Genomic DNA, 17462 nt, shown 5'->3' on the forward strand with positions numbered 1-17462 from the left:
AAGTCAAATACCCATCTACAGTTGTTTTTTTAATCACTATTATAGGCCTAAATTCCTATATTCCTGTTTCAGACTGTTCTTTTTGAAATTGTACAGGTTTGTTGTGCTTCAATATTATCTTTTCTGCAGTTTAATCCAAAATAATATTATAAGTAAAAAGGGTTTGTATGAAAAGTACTTTTAGACATTTCTGATTGAGATCACAAGGTTAATTCTGATGGACTGCCATTCTTTATTGCTAGAGTATAGAGTGCATAGTCAAAGGCCAAACTAATTTATTTTTGAAAGATCACCACTTCAAAGGCTCCAACTAAATTTCTGCTAAAGCAGAAGACAATAATGCCAAATCTGCATGGTTTCACCTGGAGACACTGTGCCTGCTTTTCCCAGGCTTGTCGTTGCATGAGTTATATGTCATCAGATGATACAAAGCAAGCTGTTATCAACTGGTGGTATCACAGGCAATATGTTCTCCTGGCTGGGCCGCAGGTCAGGTTTCATTCGGCCTGTTGGTATTTCGGGCGTGGATGAGAAACTTAGTTTATGAGCAAACAGAATGTGAAATATCAGCTCTGAGCCAGATAAGGTCCTCCAAATAATCCAGGCTTTTTTGTTCTATTCATTTCTTCATTTCTCTCTGCACCGAGAAATTGATGCCCAATCCCCTTGAAAGGTTACCCTGCTCTATCACACTGTATCACGCTGTCCTGAGTGTTGCTTTGCTAAGAAACAGATTAGTCTCTGCGGTTTGGCTGCTGAGAGGAATTCTTTTTTCTTTTTTTGGCTTTCGTTTGTCTGATTTAGTATGGATTGTTTCCGCCACATAAAAAATAAATAATCACAATTCTGACATTTTTATCAGAATTACGAGAACTTGGTAACTCACAATTGCGAGTTTATATCACAATTCTGAGAAAAAAAAGTCTGAATTGTGAGATACAAACTCTTAATTGTGAGAAAAAAGTCAGAATTGTGAGTTCATATACATGTAACTAACAACTGCGAGTTTATATCCTGAAATTCTGAGCAAAAAAAGTCAGAATTGTGAGATTTTGGCCTGGTTTCACAGGCAGGATTAAGCCATTAAGTCAGGATTAGGCCTTAGTTCAGTTAGGGCATTTCGATTTATAAACATGCCTTAGAAAGTAAACATTACTGGTGTGAATCTTGAGATAAAACAATGGCACTGACATATTTTAAGACTCTTTATTCTTAAGATAAGTTTCTTTCAGTTAAAACACCTCAAACATGCATTTTAGTCTGACTATCTTAAACCTTGTATGTGAAACCAGGGGTTTAACTCTCAATTGCAAGTTATAAAGTCTGAATTGCAAGATCCAAATTCTAAGAAAAAAGTCAATTGTTAGATAAATCACAATTACCTTTTAGATTTTTTTATTCTGTGGCAGAAACAAGCTTCCATAGATTTAGACATTATGATCAATCACAGTATATTCGTACTATGTGTAAAATACGTTTTATGGCACAATTCACCTTTACAATGAAAATTTTTACACATTTGCACATCCTCGTGTTGTTCCAAACCTCAGTAATTTACTTTCTTCTGTGCAAAACATAAATGATTTTTGGCACCTCTTTTCCATATAGGCTAATGAAGGTGAATAAAGACTGAGAATGCCAAGCTCCAAAATGACAAAAAGGCACTATAAAAATATCATAAAAACTAGTTTTGACACAGGACACCTTGTCTGTGAAGCAAACCGGCAAACAAAAAGCTAACAAAGTCTATAATCACAGACAATCTTCTCCTCAAGTGAGCAAATCATAGAGAACTGGATCAGTGTAATTTCTGAACAGATCATTCAGATTGAACTATCATAAATGTGCTAAGAAGAGATAGATTAGATTTTCAGTGGATAACATCTTGAATATCGCTCTGTTCCTCATACAGTTGGTACTGCACACACATCATATTGGCACCTTTTATGAATTTTTTTTATAGTGCTTTGTGTCATAGAAGTTTTAAAGCAAAATGAGGATGACTAAATAATGATAACATTTTCATTTTTGTGTGGAACTATTCCTTATACAAGGAAACTGAAGTATATGTTTTCAGCCTTTCCATCTACTTTTTGCAGGCCGGCAAGTTGGACCAGGCAGTCTTTGCAGAGAAAAGCTTGAGAAGACCATCATTTTGTTCACCAAAGTTGTAAGTCTAAAAGTTCAGTCAATTAAGAGGGAAAAATAAATAATCTGGGCACTTTTACTTGAGATGTTGTGGGTCATGCTGAACTCCTGAACTGTGGTTTAACTTCATGTTTAATGCTCTCTGCTAGTTGCTGGACTTCCTGGAATATCACCCGTGGCCTTTCATCCCCCTTATTCAGCGATCGCTGGAGTTCGCGGTCAGTTACGTGTTCACTGAGGCTGGCGAGGGAGTTGTTTTTGAGCGTTTTATTGTACAGTGCATGAACCTCATCAAGATGATTGTTAAAAACGATGCCTACAAACCTGCCAAGAACATTGAAGGTAGGCAGCCCATCAGCAGCAATGACTTTAGTAATGACTTTGGCATGGCGAGCCTCCATTTTAAAGTTCTAGCTTATTCGAAATTGGAAATGGATAACAGCCTTTTAACTCATCAAGGACATTTCAGAGTTGGTAGAGGGCAAACGCGAACCAATGAGATGTTTCATAATGAAATCTGGCTGTTCAGTCATGACTATGGTTCCCTAGATAGAGATTGAAGTAAACTGATATAAAAATGCCTCCCGTTATATTGTTTTATTGCCTTACTAATGGACCGCAGGAGCACATGAGACATTTTAATGAATGATCTAATATCTTGAACATTACTATATGGATATTTGTATATTGAAGTGATGTTCCAATATGCATTCCAGACAGTAAACCAGAGAGCCTGGAGGCACATAAAATTAAGACTTCGTTCTTTACACACCAAACGCTGACGGAGATCGGCAGGAGACTGGTATCCAAATACTTTCTGCTGACAGAGGAAGAGCTAACCATGTGGGAAGAAGACCCAGAGAGTTTTGGTAAATGTGAATTATGAAATCAATAACATATCTAAAGCTGTAAAACTTTTTGTTTTTGTTTTTCTGGGCTGTTTGCCATTTAATCAGAGAGAGACAGTAGAGATGGGGAGAAGAAATGATACACGAGAGAGAATCTATCTGGAATCCCAAACGTTAACTGCTTGGTCACATGACCGAAAAAACAAAACTGATGTTAAGCTATTACATGTTTCAAATGATAAGCCATGTTTGCATTCAATGAATGATGTGTGAACTCTTGGATTTCCTTGCCCACAGAGGGTTCTTCTGGTCCAGACTAAAAAAGAAAATAATGTATTCAGTCCTGGTTCACTTAGCGTTCACACTGTCCCTTTTAAGACCGAACCTAAAGATAAAATAAAAAAAAAGAGTATTTTGCGATGGAATTTAACAAACAATGCTGTGTTCTAGGCTGAATGCGCTCGTTGTGTGTGCGTACATATGATGGTATTTTGACCAGCTGAAAACTCGTAAAGAGTTTATAAAATGTAAAGGAGTCAAATCAGTTGCAACAATTCCTTCGTTGCACACAAACAAAGATCTGCTGCAAGTGTTTCTGATGCCTTTACTGAACTGTAATGGGCAACGTAGCTCCTATTATGAGAAAAAATGGGTATGCTTCAGCATTCTGTCCTTTTTAGGGTGATTTAGATGTCTTTGATTTGTGTTGCGTTCATATTCCATTCGAACCAAACACCAGAGTTCGTTTGGAAGCAGACTAAGACCCATATTTTCAGCTATCTCGTTCTGCTTGTTTGGTGCGCACAAGGATTCGGGTGGCAGCTTTCACACTTGTTCAAATGAACCACATTTACAGAGCAATTTCACCCAAAAATCATTTACTCACCGTCAAGTTGCTCCAAATCTGTATGAGTTTCTTCTGTTGAACACAAAAGAAGATATTTCGAAAAACGTCGGTAACCAGACAGTTGTTTGTAGCCATTGACTTCCATTGTATTTTTTTCCTACTATGGAAGTCAATGGCTACCGTCAACTGTCTGGTTACCGCCATTTTTTCAAAATATCATCTTTTGTGTTCAACTGAAGAAAGAAACTCATACAGGTTTGGAACAACTTGAGGGTGAGTAAATGATGACATCATTTTCATTTTGAATTGAGCTATACCTTTAATTTACGTGATGTTCAAATACTAAAAATCGCCATTCTAAAATCCCATAGGACATTCTTTTCTGGGTTTTAGGGTTTCAAAATGAACCACACTGTTGCAGGTGTTCATTAATCATGATCACGAATCATATATGGTTCAACCTGAATTTATGAATCACTGAGGTGAAAGTGGCTATGAAAACAGATGTACTACCCATGAACTTGAAGTCATGAAGCTGCCCTTTTTTGTCAGTTATCCGAGCCCTCCATTGTGTCATGTCCAGAGATGCTGAACCGTACCTGCTGCATTAATTTAAGATGTAATTTATTTCAAGGAAATGAGCTTTACAAAGTACAGTTGGCCGTAATTTAAAATCTCTTGGTGCACTTTGCTGGTGTCATTTTCTAATGTATATTGCCGTGATCCAGTGATTTTTTTTTTTTTTTCTGGCATAGGCAATGCCAGTTGTTGAATCGTCCAGGGGTCCGGCTGTCAAGGCAGCGTAATTACGATTAATTAAGTGACACAGCAGCAGACGGAATTGTTCTGGCCTGTTGATAACCAACCCTTAGGAACATAAGGTGACTAGAGATGATAGAGAAGGTGAAATTATCACTTTAATGACCTGCTCTTTAATTGGATCATGGGGGGAGAGAATCCTGCCACATTCATGGTGTGGAACCAGGATATGATTTCTCATAAAGGCTACCTGATTGATAGAAAAAAATGTTCTTTCATAAGTTGTGAAGGTTGAAAGTGTAGTTCATCAAAACAACAATTCTCAATTCAAAAAAACACAATTCTCTTATCGTTTACTCACCTTTGTGTTATTCCAAACTGGAACAGTTTTTGAAGAATATCCAGGCTACTCTTTTCAATATAATGAAAATGTATGTGGACTGGGAATGTCAAGCTCTAAAATGACAAGGAATCACCATAAAAGAATCATAAAAATTATCTAATTGAATTTCAGCTCACTAACTCAATGGTCCAGTCAAAATGTTAACAGCCTTTGGAGTGGAAGGTTGTCAGTGAATGATGACTAAAATTTTGCTCGGTTTGTCACAAAGCTATCATATGGCTTTAAATGACTTGGAATACTGTGCACAAGTAGGATGATTTTGCTTTTTGAAGCTTGACAGCCTCAGTCCTCCTTCAGTCCTCCTTCAGTCCTATTATATTGAATAGAGTGGACAGGACATTTTTCAACAAAGTCATAGGGGTTTGTAATGACATGAAGATGAATAACTGGCTGAATTTTTATTTTTGGGTGAACTATCCATTTAAAGTGCATGATATATGTTGTGACAAGTTGTGTTTAATGTTATTTCTTTCTTCAGCTGTGGAAGAGACAGGTGGTGACTCCTGGAAGTATAGTTTGCGGGTAAGTGATCTCTCTCTATGAAATTTAGTTTGACTGATTTCATAATTAACATTTCTAAAACTGCTTTTTGCATATGCAACATTTCCATTTGCCCGTCTTTTGGTGAACTGCCTTACAGAAAGATGTATTCCAAGGTCAATGAAAGTGTAAGTAAATGCAAAGCGACCGAGTTAAAAGGAACCAGGGGTCTGTAACATTTCTATGGAATTTACATAGGGGGGCCGTGACTCTACAGGGTCATTTGTTACTGCCCTCATGCGACTTGATTTGCATTACATCTGGCTGCCTACTTAATGTGGCTTTTATGTCCTGGCTTTAAAATGACATTGGCTGACTTAACTTATAACCTCATACGAAATGCGTTTTACATCACATTTGTCACTTACTCGCTGAAAGACACCGCTGTGGAATCACTTCACCTTCAGGTAATTTCGAAAGGGAATGTCTTAATTATGCATTAGGCTTAAATGTTTCTTGTCCTCTGAATGCAAATATTTATAAGCAATATGACTGTTGCACATCTGCCTAGCAGTGGATCTCAACTCGGTGGTTACAACTCAAAAATGTGCCTCATGTCTGTTATGATTGTGTTGTGGATAGAAAAAAAACAGTGCTTTAATTCAAATAATTAATTGTGTGTTAAGATAGCGAAGGTGTATCAAGTGTAGACAGCATCGCTCATTATAATGGCTTCTATTGTCTTTTGTTGCGATCCGGTGCATATATTTATTTAATGAAATCACAGCCTTTCTGATTTGATAATCGCACTAAGCCATATCACAATTTTGGTTTTTATTTTAATTAATCGTACAGCATTTCTTGGTAGAAGCTAAAATCTAAAATTAAGTCTTTTCTCTGTGACACTTTTGTGACACTTTTCTCTTGGCACACTTTGCAAAGGTGTGATATTTGACCTCCTTGTTTCCACTGGGAGGTCAGTGTCCCTGCCTGTAATATTGGATGTGGAAGGCCACTGAGTCAGGTCTCGCGCTCTGACCCCTTCTTCATTGCACACTATTGATTGTGTTTGCAAGAATGATGGATACCACAGTGTGTCCATGTGTTTGTGTTGGTGGGTAAATGTTTGTGTTGAAATGTTGTTCCTGCATCGAATGCTCCCTCACATTTTTGTTTCTTTTTGTTTCACTCCATATCTTTACAGCCGTGCACGGAAGTGCTTTTCTTGGACATTTTCCACAACTACAGTCAGACTTTGACACCAGTTCTATTGGAGATGGTGCAGAATCTTCAAGGTTGGTTTTATCTGATGTGTTGACGAATATTACATCAACTCCATCTAGGGTTGGAAAATTGTAGCAATAATGAATCAAGTTGATTCTTTCAGTACTTTAAGAGTAATTAGACATAACTGTTTACTTAAATATAAGCATATTAACAAAACAATGCCAGTTTTATTTATTTGTTTTAATGATTTAATTGGATTTATTTGATTTGATGTTCAAGATAACTGATTCACTTAGTGAGTGAGTCATCAGACTGATTTAAACCGATAATAATGAGTTCGAGACTCATTATAAGTTTATTAAATATTTTTGAGTTTTTGAGTATTTAAAAAGAACTAGTTCATAAGAGTCATTCTAGAATCTGATTAAAGAGTGAGTATTTTAGTACTGTTTTGCCTCTGGATCAGTTTATGAATGTAGATGCTGAAACATTAACAGAATCAAGCCTATTGAAAATCATTTGGTGTTTTTATAGATAAATAAATAAATTCTGCTTGATTTCCAACCCTAACTAAATCTCTGCTGGACAAACAGCTTATTGGTTTGTTTCCCAACCTTGCCAAGCTGGTTATTCTGTTAATTTTTTAAAGATTTTAAAGTGGCTTTGGAAAGCTAAACCAGCTCAATACACCTATGACCTGGTTTTACCTGGTTTAAGTTTTTCTTTTTCTTTTTGTCCAGCAGGGATAGATTCATTACATTTATTAACAGAGAAAAGTGAGCATTTTCATTCATGACTCCTGGCATTCAAGGACACAAATAAATTAGACAATAATTTATAAATAAATTAAACAAGTCAATAAATAAATAAATAATAGACAATAAATTAGACAAGTCGAAGCTTTGAATGTGATGATTAAAGAATCGCTGATCAAACGAAACTCACTGCTTAAATGAGCTGTCATTATGTTGTGATGATGAAAGAAATGTCACATCTGGATCAGGAGTAGTTGAGAACATGGTGAAAAAGGATTATTTTATAAACTGAAGGTGATTTGTCACCAGATAACACTACAGGTCCCTTTTTATCTATAGTAATTAACATGTTCGCTTCTTACATTAAATATTTTGAAAAGCCGTTCATGTGTGCTACAAGAGTAGGCACTGAAAATGTGTTTGAATGCCACACGGTTTTTACAGAAGCTCTTTTTGAAGTGTTTCAGCATGGAAGTACTCTCATTTCTAGCTTCCTGCTGACATTAGCTGGATTGATAGGCTGGGTTGACACCAAATGACACATGCCATCAGTTCTTCAAAGCTCTTTTTGTTTCCAAATGAGGGATTTTCTCTAACTTTTTTTGTGAGGGAAAAACTGACAGTCACCTGGGGTTCTACTTTAGAATGTGGACTTTTTTGATTATAGCCCTGCAGGGCAAATGTCACCTTTATAAAGCACACCCTGCTAAGCTGAAGCGCGTCCACCGCTAGTGCTCCTCTTAAAGCCACGTGTAGCAATTAAGCTCGCACTTTCAGACAAATACAAGGACCATCTGACAAGCATTACGCTCTCATTGCTTTTGATCTGGCTCCCTAATTAATTAGTGAATGACTCAAATGAGCTTTCTGTGTAAAGTAGTTGATTAAAATTTGCTATCATGATTACATTAGGATGATGTGCTAACTGCTAAATGGTATTCTTATGGACATTTCATATAATAATATTTGAGTGTTTTGGCATGGAATTTAGGTTTGGCACATTTTTATCATTATTACATTTCCATGTTTTACTAAATTGAAAGAGATGACAAATTGTTTGTTTTTTTGCACATCATGTATCATTATAGTGTGAAGTCATTATAAAAACACACATTCCGATGATGATTCTCATAATGACCCCTCAGTTAATTTCCTAGTCGTGTCATTGTTTTTCTCTTGAGCATTTTCTTTGTTCTAATTATACATGGACAATAAGGAGCATCGCCCCCTCATTGTCACTTTGGAATGGCTAATTGTGATTGGCTTAGGGAAATGGAATGAAAGTTTTAGTTGTTTATTTTATTACATGCTTTGCTGCTTTTACTACTGCTTGCAAAGTGGTTAAGTCACAATTATTACATATGTGTAAAGGGCTAGATGTTTCCAACAGGCCTAAAGCACATTGTGTGCAGGTTTCGAGGAGGGAAAAATATCACAATGCTTGCTTTCTCTCCCTCAGGCCCCAGTAATGTTGAGGACCCAGTGCAGATGCTCATGAAGGATGCAGGTACCATCATGCATTACTTACCCTTATACACAACCATCACATCTGAGACTTAAGATAGGGCAGTCAGAAAGTATTTTAAAAATGTAAATAGCAAAAAAGAGATGTTTTGGTGTAAAATGAAGAATAAATATTTAATATTTCTGCTCTAGATTCTGCACTATTATTAAATCTAGTATTATATACACATGTATATATGCTGTATTATTATGTATTATTCTGCTACCTCTTTACATGAAGGTCAGTCTAAGTTAAAGACCTATATTTTTTTTCTGGTTAGCACACGAGTAGTGTAGCATACAATCTTTATTTATTTATTTTAATTTTTTGTATAATTTATTGTGGTTGTACAGCTGCTACAGCACAAAAGTCAACTGTTGTGTTTGCTTAATAAATACATTGATGGATATAAATATGTATTATGTAATATTTGTATTTATAATTTTTTACTTTCCAATTGTTATAAGTAATATATAATATAATATAATATAATATAATATAATATAATATAATATAATATAATATAATATAATATAATAAATATATTACAATTTTGTACTAGATCAATAATTAAATGTCATTCATATTTACAGTGGGTGTGCGTATACACACACACACACACTGTATGTGTGTGTGTGTGTATATATATATATATATATATATATATATATATATATATATATATATATATATATATATATATACAGTGCCCTCCACAATTATTGGCACCCCTGTTTAAGATGTGGTCGTGGACTTCTAAAAATTCTCCTTTTTTTTAAACAACATAGAACCCAAATGCAAAAAAAGAGAAAAATTCAACCTTTCATTTAAGTACATTACTTTGGTGGTAAAAAAAAAAAAAATCACACATTTAGAAAAAAAAAACCTTGAAATCATGTATCCCACAATTATTGGCACCCCTAACAAATCATTTAATTGATTTTTTTTTTTATATATATTTTTCTGTAGTTGCTAAAGTTGGTCAGGGTATCTAGGAACTTTTAATTAGTAATTCATGACTTCCTGTTTCCCTGGGGTATAAATATGACGTGACACAGAGGCCTAATTCTCTTACCCATTTGTCAACATGGCAAAGACAAGAGAACACACCATTCAAGTAAGGCAGATGTGTGTCGACCTTCATAAGTCAGGCAATGGCTACAAGAAAATAGCCACTCGCCTTAACTTGCCCGTATCTACAGTCAGAGGAATCATTAAGAAGTTTAAAACAACTGGAACAGTGACAAACAAGGCTGGAAGAGGTCCCAAGTTTATCTTGCCACAACGCACAGTGAGGAGGATGGTAAGAGAAGTAAATAAAGTCCTAAGCTCACTGTCACAGAATTGCATCAAAGAGTGGCATCTTGGGGTCACAAAGTCTCCAAAACAACCATCAGACGCTCTCTACATGCCAACAAGCTGTTTGGGAGGCATGCAAGGAAAAAGCCTTTTCTCACTAACACTCACAAACGTAAACGTCTGGAGTTTGCTAAGCGGCACTGGGACTTCAACTGGGATTGTGTGCTTTGGTCAGATGAGACTAAGATTGAGCTTTTTGGCAACAAACACTCTAAGTGGGTCTGTCGTAAAACAAAAGATGAGTATGCCGAAAAGCACCTCATGCCCACCGTGAAGTATGGTGGAGGATCTGTGATGCTGTGGGCCTGTTTCTCTTCCAAAGGCCCTGGGAACCTTGTTAGGGTGCATGGCATTATGAACGCTTTGAACTACCAGGACATTTTAAATAAAAACCTGATGGCCTCTGCCAGAAAGCTGAAGATGGGTCGTCATTGGGTCTTTCAGCAGGATAATGATCCAAAACATGTGGCAAAATCTACACAAAAATGGTTCAGCAGTCACAAACTGAAGGTCCTCCCATGGCCATCTCAGTCCCCAGACCTCAACCCAATCGAAAACCTGTGGGGCGAGCTAAAGAGGAGAGTGCATAAGAGAGGACCCAGGACACTGGATGATCTAGAAAGATTGTGCAAAGAAGAATGGTCAAAGATCCCTCTCTCTGTGTTCTCCAATCTTGTGAAATGTTATAGGAGGAGATTAAGTGCTGTCTTGTTGGCAAAAGGGGGTTTTACAAAGTATTAACCTCAGGGGTGCCAATAATTGTGGGACACATGATTTCAAGGTTTTTATTTATTTTTATTTTTTTACCACCAAAGTAATGTACTTAAATAAAAGGTTGGATTTTTCTCTTTTTTTGCATTTGGGTTTTATGTTGTTTAAAAAAAAGGAGAATTTTTAGAAGTCCTCGACCACATCTTAAACAGGGGTGCCAATAATTGTGGAGGGCACTGTATATATATATATAGATAGATAGATTAGATTATTAACACTTTTTTTTTTTTTAACTAGATCACGCAAATATATGCAAAACTGACACGGACTATGTATACATCTTTGTATGAAAATCAAGTTTTTAACTTTTAAAGGTGGGGTATGTGATTTGCAAAACGGCCGTCAGATTTTGAAAATACACAACTCAAATGGTCCTACCTTCTTTCCTTTGACTCCACCCATTCAAAGAACATGGACATGGATGGGGGGAGGGGGGTGGTACGACCATTTGATTGACGCACTTACTGTCCAATGATTCTAGGTGGTCTTGGAAATGATTGGCTGGAGTTTTTCGAGTTCCGTTCCACAGATGATTAAATTGCTTAATTTTTATTTCAGTGCTTCTAACTCAGTGGCTGTAAGTGGGTTAGGAATAGGATTTTAAGTGATTTTGAAAAAATGGTCAAAAAAGAGAATTACATACCCCACCTTTAAGTTAAATGTTAACTTGTGCAAAAATCTATTGTTTCTCTTTGCAGTGTACAACGCCGTTGGGTTAGCCGCTTATGAATTGTTTGACAATGTGGACTTTGATCAGTGGTTCAAGAACCAACTCCTAGGGGAGCTACAAGTCAGCCATAACAGGTATGATCTAATAAACATCATTAATCTCCTAGAAGCCATTTATACATTCATAAACCTTTGTAAAGAACACTTGATAATGCAATGTCTGAGCAGTATGACATTTCACATCAACAAACTAAACATCTTAAGCACTGTTTTCTGTAGATGAAATGATATTCACTTCTATTATTCCAGGAAGTGATGTCACTCAACAGGTGCATTCAAAGAAGCACCTGTGTGCAGTGACGGGGTCTAACCCTCCTACAGATAAAAGACTAAAGCTTTCTCTCAGAAGTTTTTCTTTTTTTTTATTGCATTACTCCTCTGTGAGCTCAGATAGGCAATTTATCAAAAAGAATGTGGGATGAATCCCAACACCTTCAAGTTTATTTCTGTTTCCTATGATTGTTTCTGGAAATCTAGGTTGGTTACATAAAGGTGTACACATTTTAATAACTCTATTTTTGGGGGGGATTTTTGGCCTCAGGAGTTTAAAATTGTGCAGGATAACATCAAATGCTGAATGCAGACAACCCCTGGAAAGAGCTGATATCTTTCACTTTTTCTCAAGTCTTAAGAACAGCACAAATATATCAAGATTTAGATAAACCTCTCAGACGGGAGCCTAGATAATCTTTACCCTGCGCCTCAATGACATTTGCTGCCTCCTTACAATGGCAGTATTATATGAAGGTAAAAGAGTAGCAAAACTCAAGAGCATGTAGATGTGAATTTGAGAACTTGTACAATAAATATTCGTACTTGTACGTGCACATTTACACTCACAGCTCCAATGTGAAAATCTGTAAAATAAAAAATCTGAAGTTGAATGTTGAAATTTGCATTTGCAGACAATAGTCACAAACCTGTATTCTGAATTTGAAGCTACAGACAAATAGTCACAAATGTGTAAAATACCATTCACAGAAATACAGTTTGATAATATCGTTTATTTCTTTTAATATCAGTCTAATGCATTAAGCCATGTTAGCGTTTCAGTGCACGTGGGTTTCGTGACATCGTCGCGTACAATAGAAGTCCCATTTCATTGGCTAGGCGCCAACCAATAAAACTGCTCCTTTGAACACCCCCGCTCCCGCCCCCTTTCTCTCTTGCCGCCACTGAGTTTCAAGTGCACAAGTTAGTTTTGCACCTGATATATTGCGAAAAGAGTAGCAAAAGTCAAGACGCGAAATTTGAAATTGCAGTGACAGATTTGAGAAGTTGCAAGTGCCTAATTGAGGTTGTACTGCCAATGTGAATGTAAGATTAAATGCAAATATATATTACAAGTTTGTGTCTGTCATTGTATTTCTGTGAATGGCATTTTACACATTTGTGACATTGTACTTGTCTGCAGCTTCAAATTCAGAATACAGATTTGTGACTATTGTCTGCAAATGCAAATTTCAACTTCAACTTTTTATTTTACAGATTTTCACATTGGATCTGTGAGTGTAAATGTGCACGTACAAGTACGAATATTTATTGTACAAGTTCTCTCAAATTCACATCTACGTGCTCTCGAGTTTTGCTACTCTTTTACCTTCATAGTATTATATCAGCTGTAGTTGATGGATTGGTTAAATAATATTCTTCTGGGAGACTCCTGCGGTGGACTTGATGAGGTCAAGAGAGTTGGGAAGATATGTGGTATCAGATATGTAAAATAAATGTCCTGGAGAGAAAGGTGTTGAAATATTCATTGAAGGCCATGAGGGTTAAGGAAAGAAACTTTGGATTTAAAGAAAAGAAAAAGAAAAGGGATTTGGACAGGTTGCTTCGAAAAATGGAGCTTAAGTATGTTCAGAAGTGCTGGGGAAAATGACTTGACAAACTGCTCTTAATTTACAGTAGTTAAACTAGTCAAAGATTTTCTACATTTAACAATACCTCCTATGGATCTAAAACCAATAATGCATTCCTATATAAATAGCAAATGGCAAACAGAGTGGGATCTATATACCATGTATAAACTCCATGAAATCAGCCCCGTAATGGTGAGAGAAGAATTAATTTTCAAACCGATGGGACCAGATTGTTTGGTAACACTTTAGTTTAGGGTCCGATTCTCACTATTAACTAGTTTCTTATTAGCATGCATATTACTAGGATATTGACTGTTTACTAGTGCTTATAAATAGTGTTGGGGGTAACTCATTACAAGTAACTTGAGTTTCGTAATCAGATTACTTTTTCAAGTAACTAGTAAAGTAACACATTACTTTTAAAAAACAAAATATCTGAGTTACTTTTTCAAATAAGTAGCACAAGTTACTTTGTTTTCCCATTTATTGACTGACAGCTCTCTTGTCCCCATGTTAAGACATATCGAAGTGCAGAGGCGTTGTGTGTGAACATGATTGTTATTGTAGTTCTAGACTAAACGTGAGGGTGCATTTACTTATCTCACTTGCACAAAAAAAGATGAAATATTCCTGTATGAAATGCAGAATCAGAATACTATGCAAACATTCAATAACTAAAAATGTTAAATAAAACATAAATTTTTATGCATTTAATCTCGCTTTATTGACCAGTGTACTTGCTTCTAACCTTCGATGATTCAGTTAAACCATGAGCAAAAATGACTATAGATTTTTTAGTTTTTATTGGTAAATTAAGTATTAAACTTTTTTTCTCCTGCATCCTATTCTTCCGTTATCCAGAATGGCAGCACAGCTGAAAGGTTTGTTTGAGCTGCGCCCTCTACTATACACGTGTGAATTTGCATTTCCTTCAGCCTGAGGCTTATTTCGCTTTTGGTGTGAAAGGGTCTTTACATTTGCCCAAAAATATAACTTTTTTAACTTTACTCCATTTTTATAACTTTTACTCCATTAACACCTTTGAAGAAATGTTTTAACCAAATACAGTTTTTAGCAAAAATAGATTGTAAAAACCTGATATAGTTTTACCATAAATCTTCTCGCCAAGAACATAGCCAGAGAGGCTGGCATGGTGTTAAACAAGCAAACAAACAAGCGTAATATTCTACATTTATTATAATCTTGTTTTTTAGCATTTCGTCATGTCACAAAATAAAATTAGTTAAACTTTAAAAGATGTGTCTTTCTGGATTGTATCTCTGATCATATCATACATTTGGCCAATTATTGTAATAAATATTTTAATGTTTTGTATTGAAAAGCAAGATGTAAAGTCCTGCAGAGACTCAATTGGACCATTAAATCGTTTTTTTTAACTGGTTCCAACTGGCTGAATAGACAGATTTATTAGAATGAATTCCTCTCCTAAAATGCCCACTTTCCGTCACTTAACTGTATATTCATACAAAATATAGTGATGTAGTGGCTGCAGCGATTCGTTTTTAGAAAAGTAGCTCATTCCTTAAAGATAATTTTGTGCTGCTAAGAAATGTAGTTTGTTTTTTACTTTTTGTAATTTACTCCCCAACACTGCTGTGCAATGCCTGATGTCGTTTTTATGTTTTGGTGACAGTTCTGTGGGAGGACAGATACAAAATTAAAAGAGGTAATGAAGATTGTGACTCTACACAAAACATAATTTGTTACTTTAGAGAGAGAGAGAGAGAGAGAGAGAGAGAGAAGAGAAACAGACCTCTGTTGTGGAAGATCTCATTATGATCGCATTTGAAACCATGACCGCCAGTTTCTCCTTCCATTTTGCTTTTGTACGTCTGTTTCTTTCTCCTATTGAGTTAGGAGGGTGGGATTTAAACTTAATTAGCATATTTCATAACATTGATGTTGACATTTAAAGACTCCATGAAATTAAAACTTAGGTTTTGTGGCTTTTAGATGTTTTGAGGTCATCTACACCACCGTTTAAAAGTTTGCAATCAGTAAAAAAAATGTATTGAAAGAAATTAGAAGTTTTATTCAGCAAGGATGCATTAAAATGATCAAAGGTAAATAGATAGATATTTATAATGTTACCAAAAGTTTTCTATAATTCTTTTGAACTTTCTATTCATCAAAGAATCCTGAAAAAATATTATGCAGCACAGCTGTTTTCAACATTGATAATGATAAGAAATGTTTCTTGAGCACCAAATCAGTATATTAGAATGATTTCTGAAGGATCATGTGACACTGAAGACTGGAGTAATGATGCTGAAACATTCAGCTTTGCCATCACAGGAATACATTACCTTTTAATATGTAATTGTAATATTTCACAATATTACTGTTTATTCTGTATTTGTGATCAAATAAATGCAGCCTTGGTCAGCATAAGATACCTCAAAATCATTAAAATATTACAGATTCCAAAGTTTTGAACAGTACTGTATATGCAAGTATATCTATAAATGGTAGCAAAAGTAAATTTTAGCAGATATACCCATTTTTTCCTGTAAAATGAAACAAAAATATTTATGACTCGTTCTGCACTACATCAATTTGTGTAATTAATTCTTCAAAGTGTCCTGACCAAACTTAGTTTCAATACAAATTTTTTTTAAAAATGGCAGAAAACTTCACTTTTTAAGCGATTTCATGAGTCTTTAAGGAGAGAGAGAGACAACATCATGAATTTCCAAATTCCACATTTGTTTGTAACCATCCACGTGTTTCATTCTTGTTAGCTTTACGCATAACATGCCCGAGAGTTTGCTACAGACGATGTATGTACATATACGATGTATAAATATGTGCTTGTCGGTGGGCTTTTGTGCGGCTCCAGAGGGGATCAGTCAACCGCTCGAATGTGTGTGTTTCATGTTCATTGAGGCGGTCTCTTGACAGAGCAAGCAAATGTACGCTTGCCACTCTTTAATCAGGCACATTTGTCACTGTCATGATGAGACAGTGTGCCTGAGAAGGCCTCCGAGGGGTTTTCAGAGATACATACGAGTAACCCTGGTGCTGACATCTGCCATCTGTGCCTTGAGCTTTGGGATTTGACTAGTTTATATTCAGCAGGAAGTTACCAATATACATTATACCTTGGTAATTTGTCCTCATTACATGTTATGGGAAACGCCTGCAAATTCCTTGACCTTGTGCAATTTCATTTCTCCTGACTGGCATCCCTCCAGACCCTCCCATTGATTCATCACTTCATTTGACCTACCGTGTCACAAAGTCGAGACTCTTGCGCTTTGCCTTGACAGACAGATTATCTTAGTGCTGATCTTGTGCCTCAGGGGTCAAAAAGGGCAGCTACGCTGGACAGGTGTTGCTAAAGTCTGGATCGATTGGCTGGAGAAGCCTGTTGCATCCGTCTTCACCATTTACAAAAACTCTGTCATGTTCTTTCTCCGCCTTTAGCAGGACATAGTGAACTATTACCTCCCGTAGATGGATTATGGCCTGGGACATTGGGGACAGTGCACCGGGCTGCTGAGAGGCCTGACACCTGAATAAAAGACACTGGAGTACATATAAATAGACATATGTGCCAGTATTTTTTAAAAATACAATAAATGCTTTTAAAAATCAAAGATGCATAGTAAATAACAAAATTGAATTAGATAATAAATAACAAAAATTTGGTTGAGGGGTAAAATTAGTGCATTAAGTGTGAAGGGCTGGGTATCGATGCAGATTTATGGATTCATACCTGTTCATATTCACAAACTCTTAGATTCAGA

General features: G+C 36.0%; 1 protein-coding gene across 2 annotated transcripts in view; it reads left to right on the top strand.

The window, feature by feature from the left end:
• Positions 1 to 17462, top strand: part of ipo11 (importin 11) — a 163766-nt gene that overhangs the window by 47184 nt on the left and 99120 nt on the right. For both annotated transcript variants that reach the window (XM_084138669.1, XM_084138670.1), the window contains exons 9-15: positions 2100 to 2170; positions 2298 to 2490; positions 2865 to 3017; positions 5484 to 5527; positions 6690 to 6780; positions 8927 to 8974; positions 11800 to 11905. In XM_084138669.1, the coding sequence (XP_083994795.1) occupies positions 2100 to 2170; positions 2298 to 2490; positions 2865 to 3017; positions 5484 to 5527; positions 6690 to 6780; positions 8927 to 8974; positions 11800 to 11905 (706 nt within the window). The remainder of the gene's footprint in view (positions 1 to 2099; positions 2171 to 2297; positions 2491 to 2864; positions 3018 to 5483; positions 5528 to 6689; positions 6781 to 8926; positions 8975 to 11799; positions 11906 to 17462) is intronic.

This window comes from Abramis brama (assembly GCF_963993115.1).
Source record: "Abramis brama genome assembly, chromosome: 16".
In the NCBI taxonomy this organism is placed as follows: Eukaryota; Metazoa; Chordata; class Actinopteri; order Cypriniformes; family Leuciscidae; genus Abramis; species Abramis brama.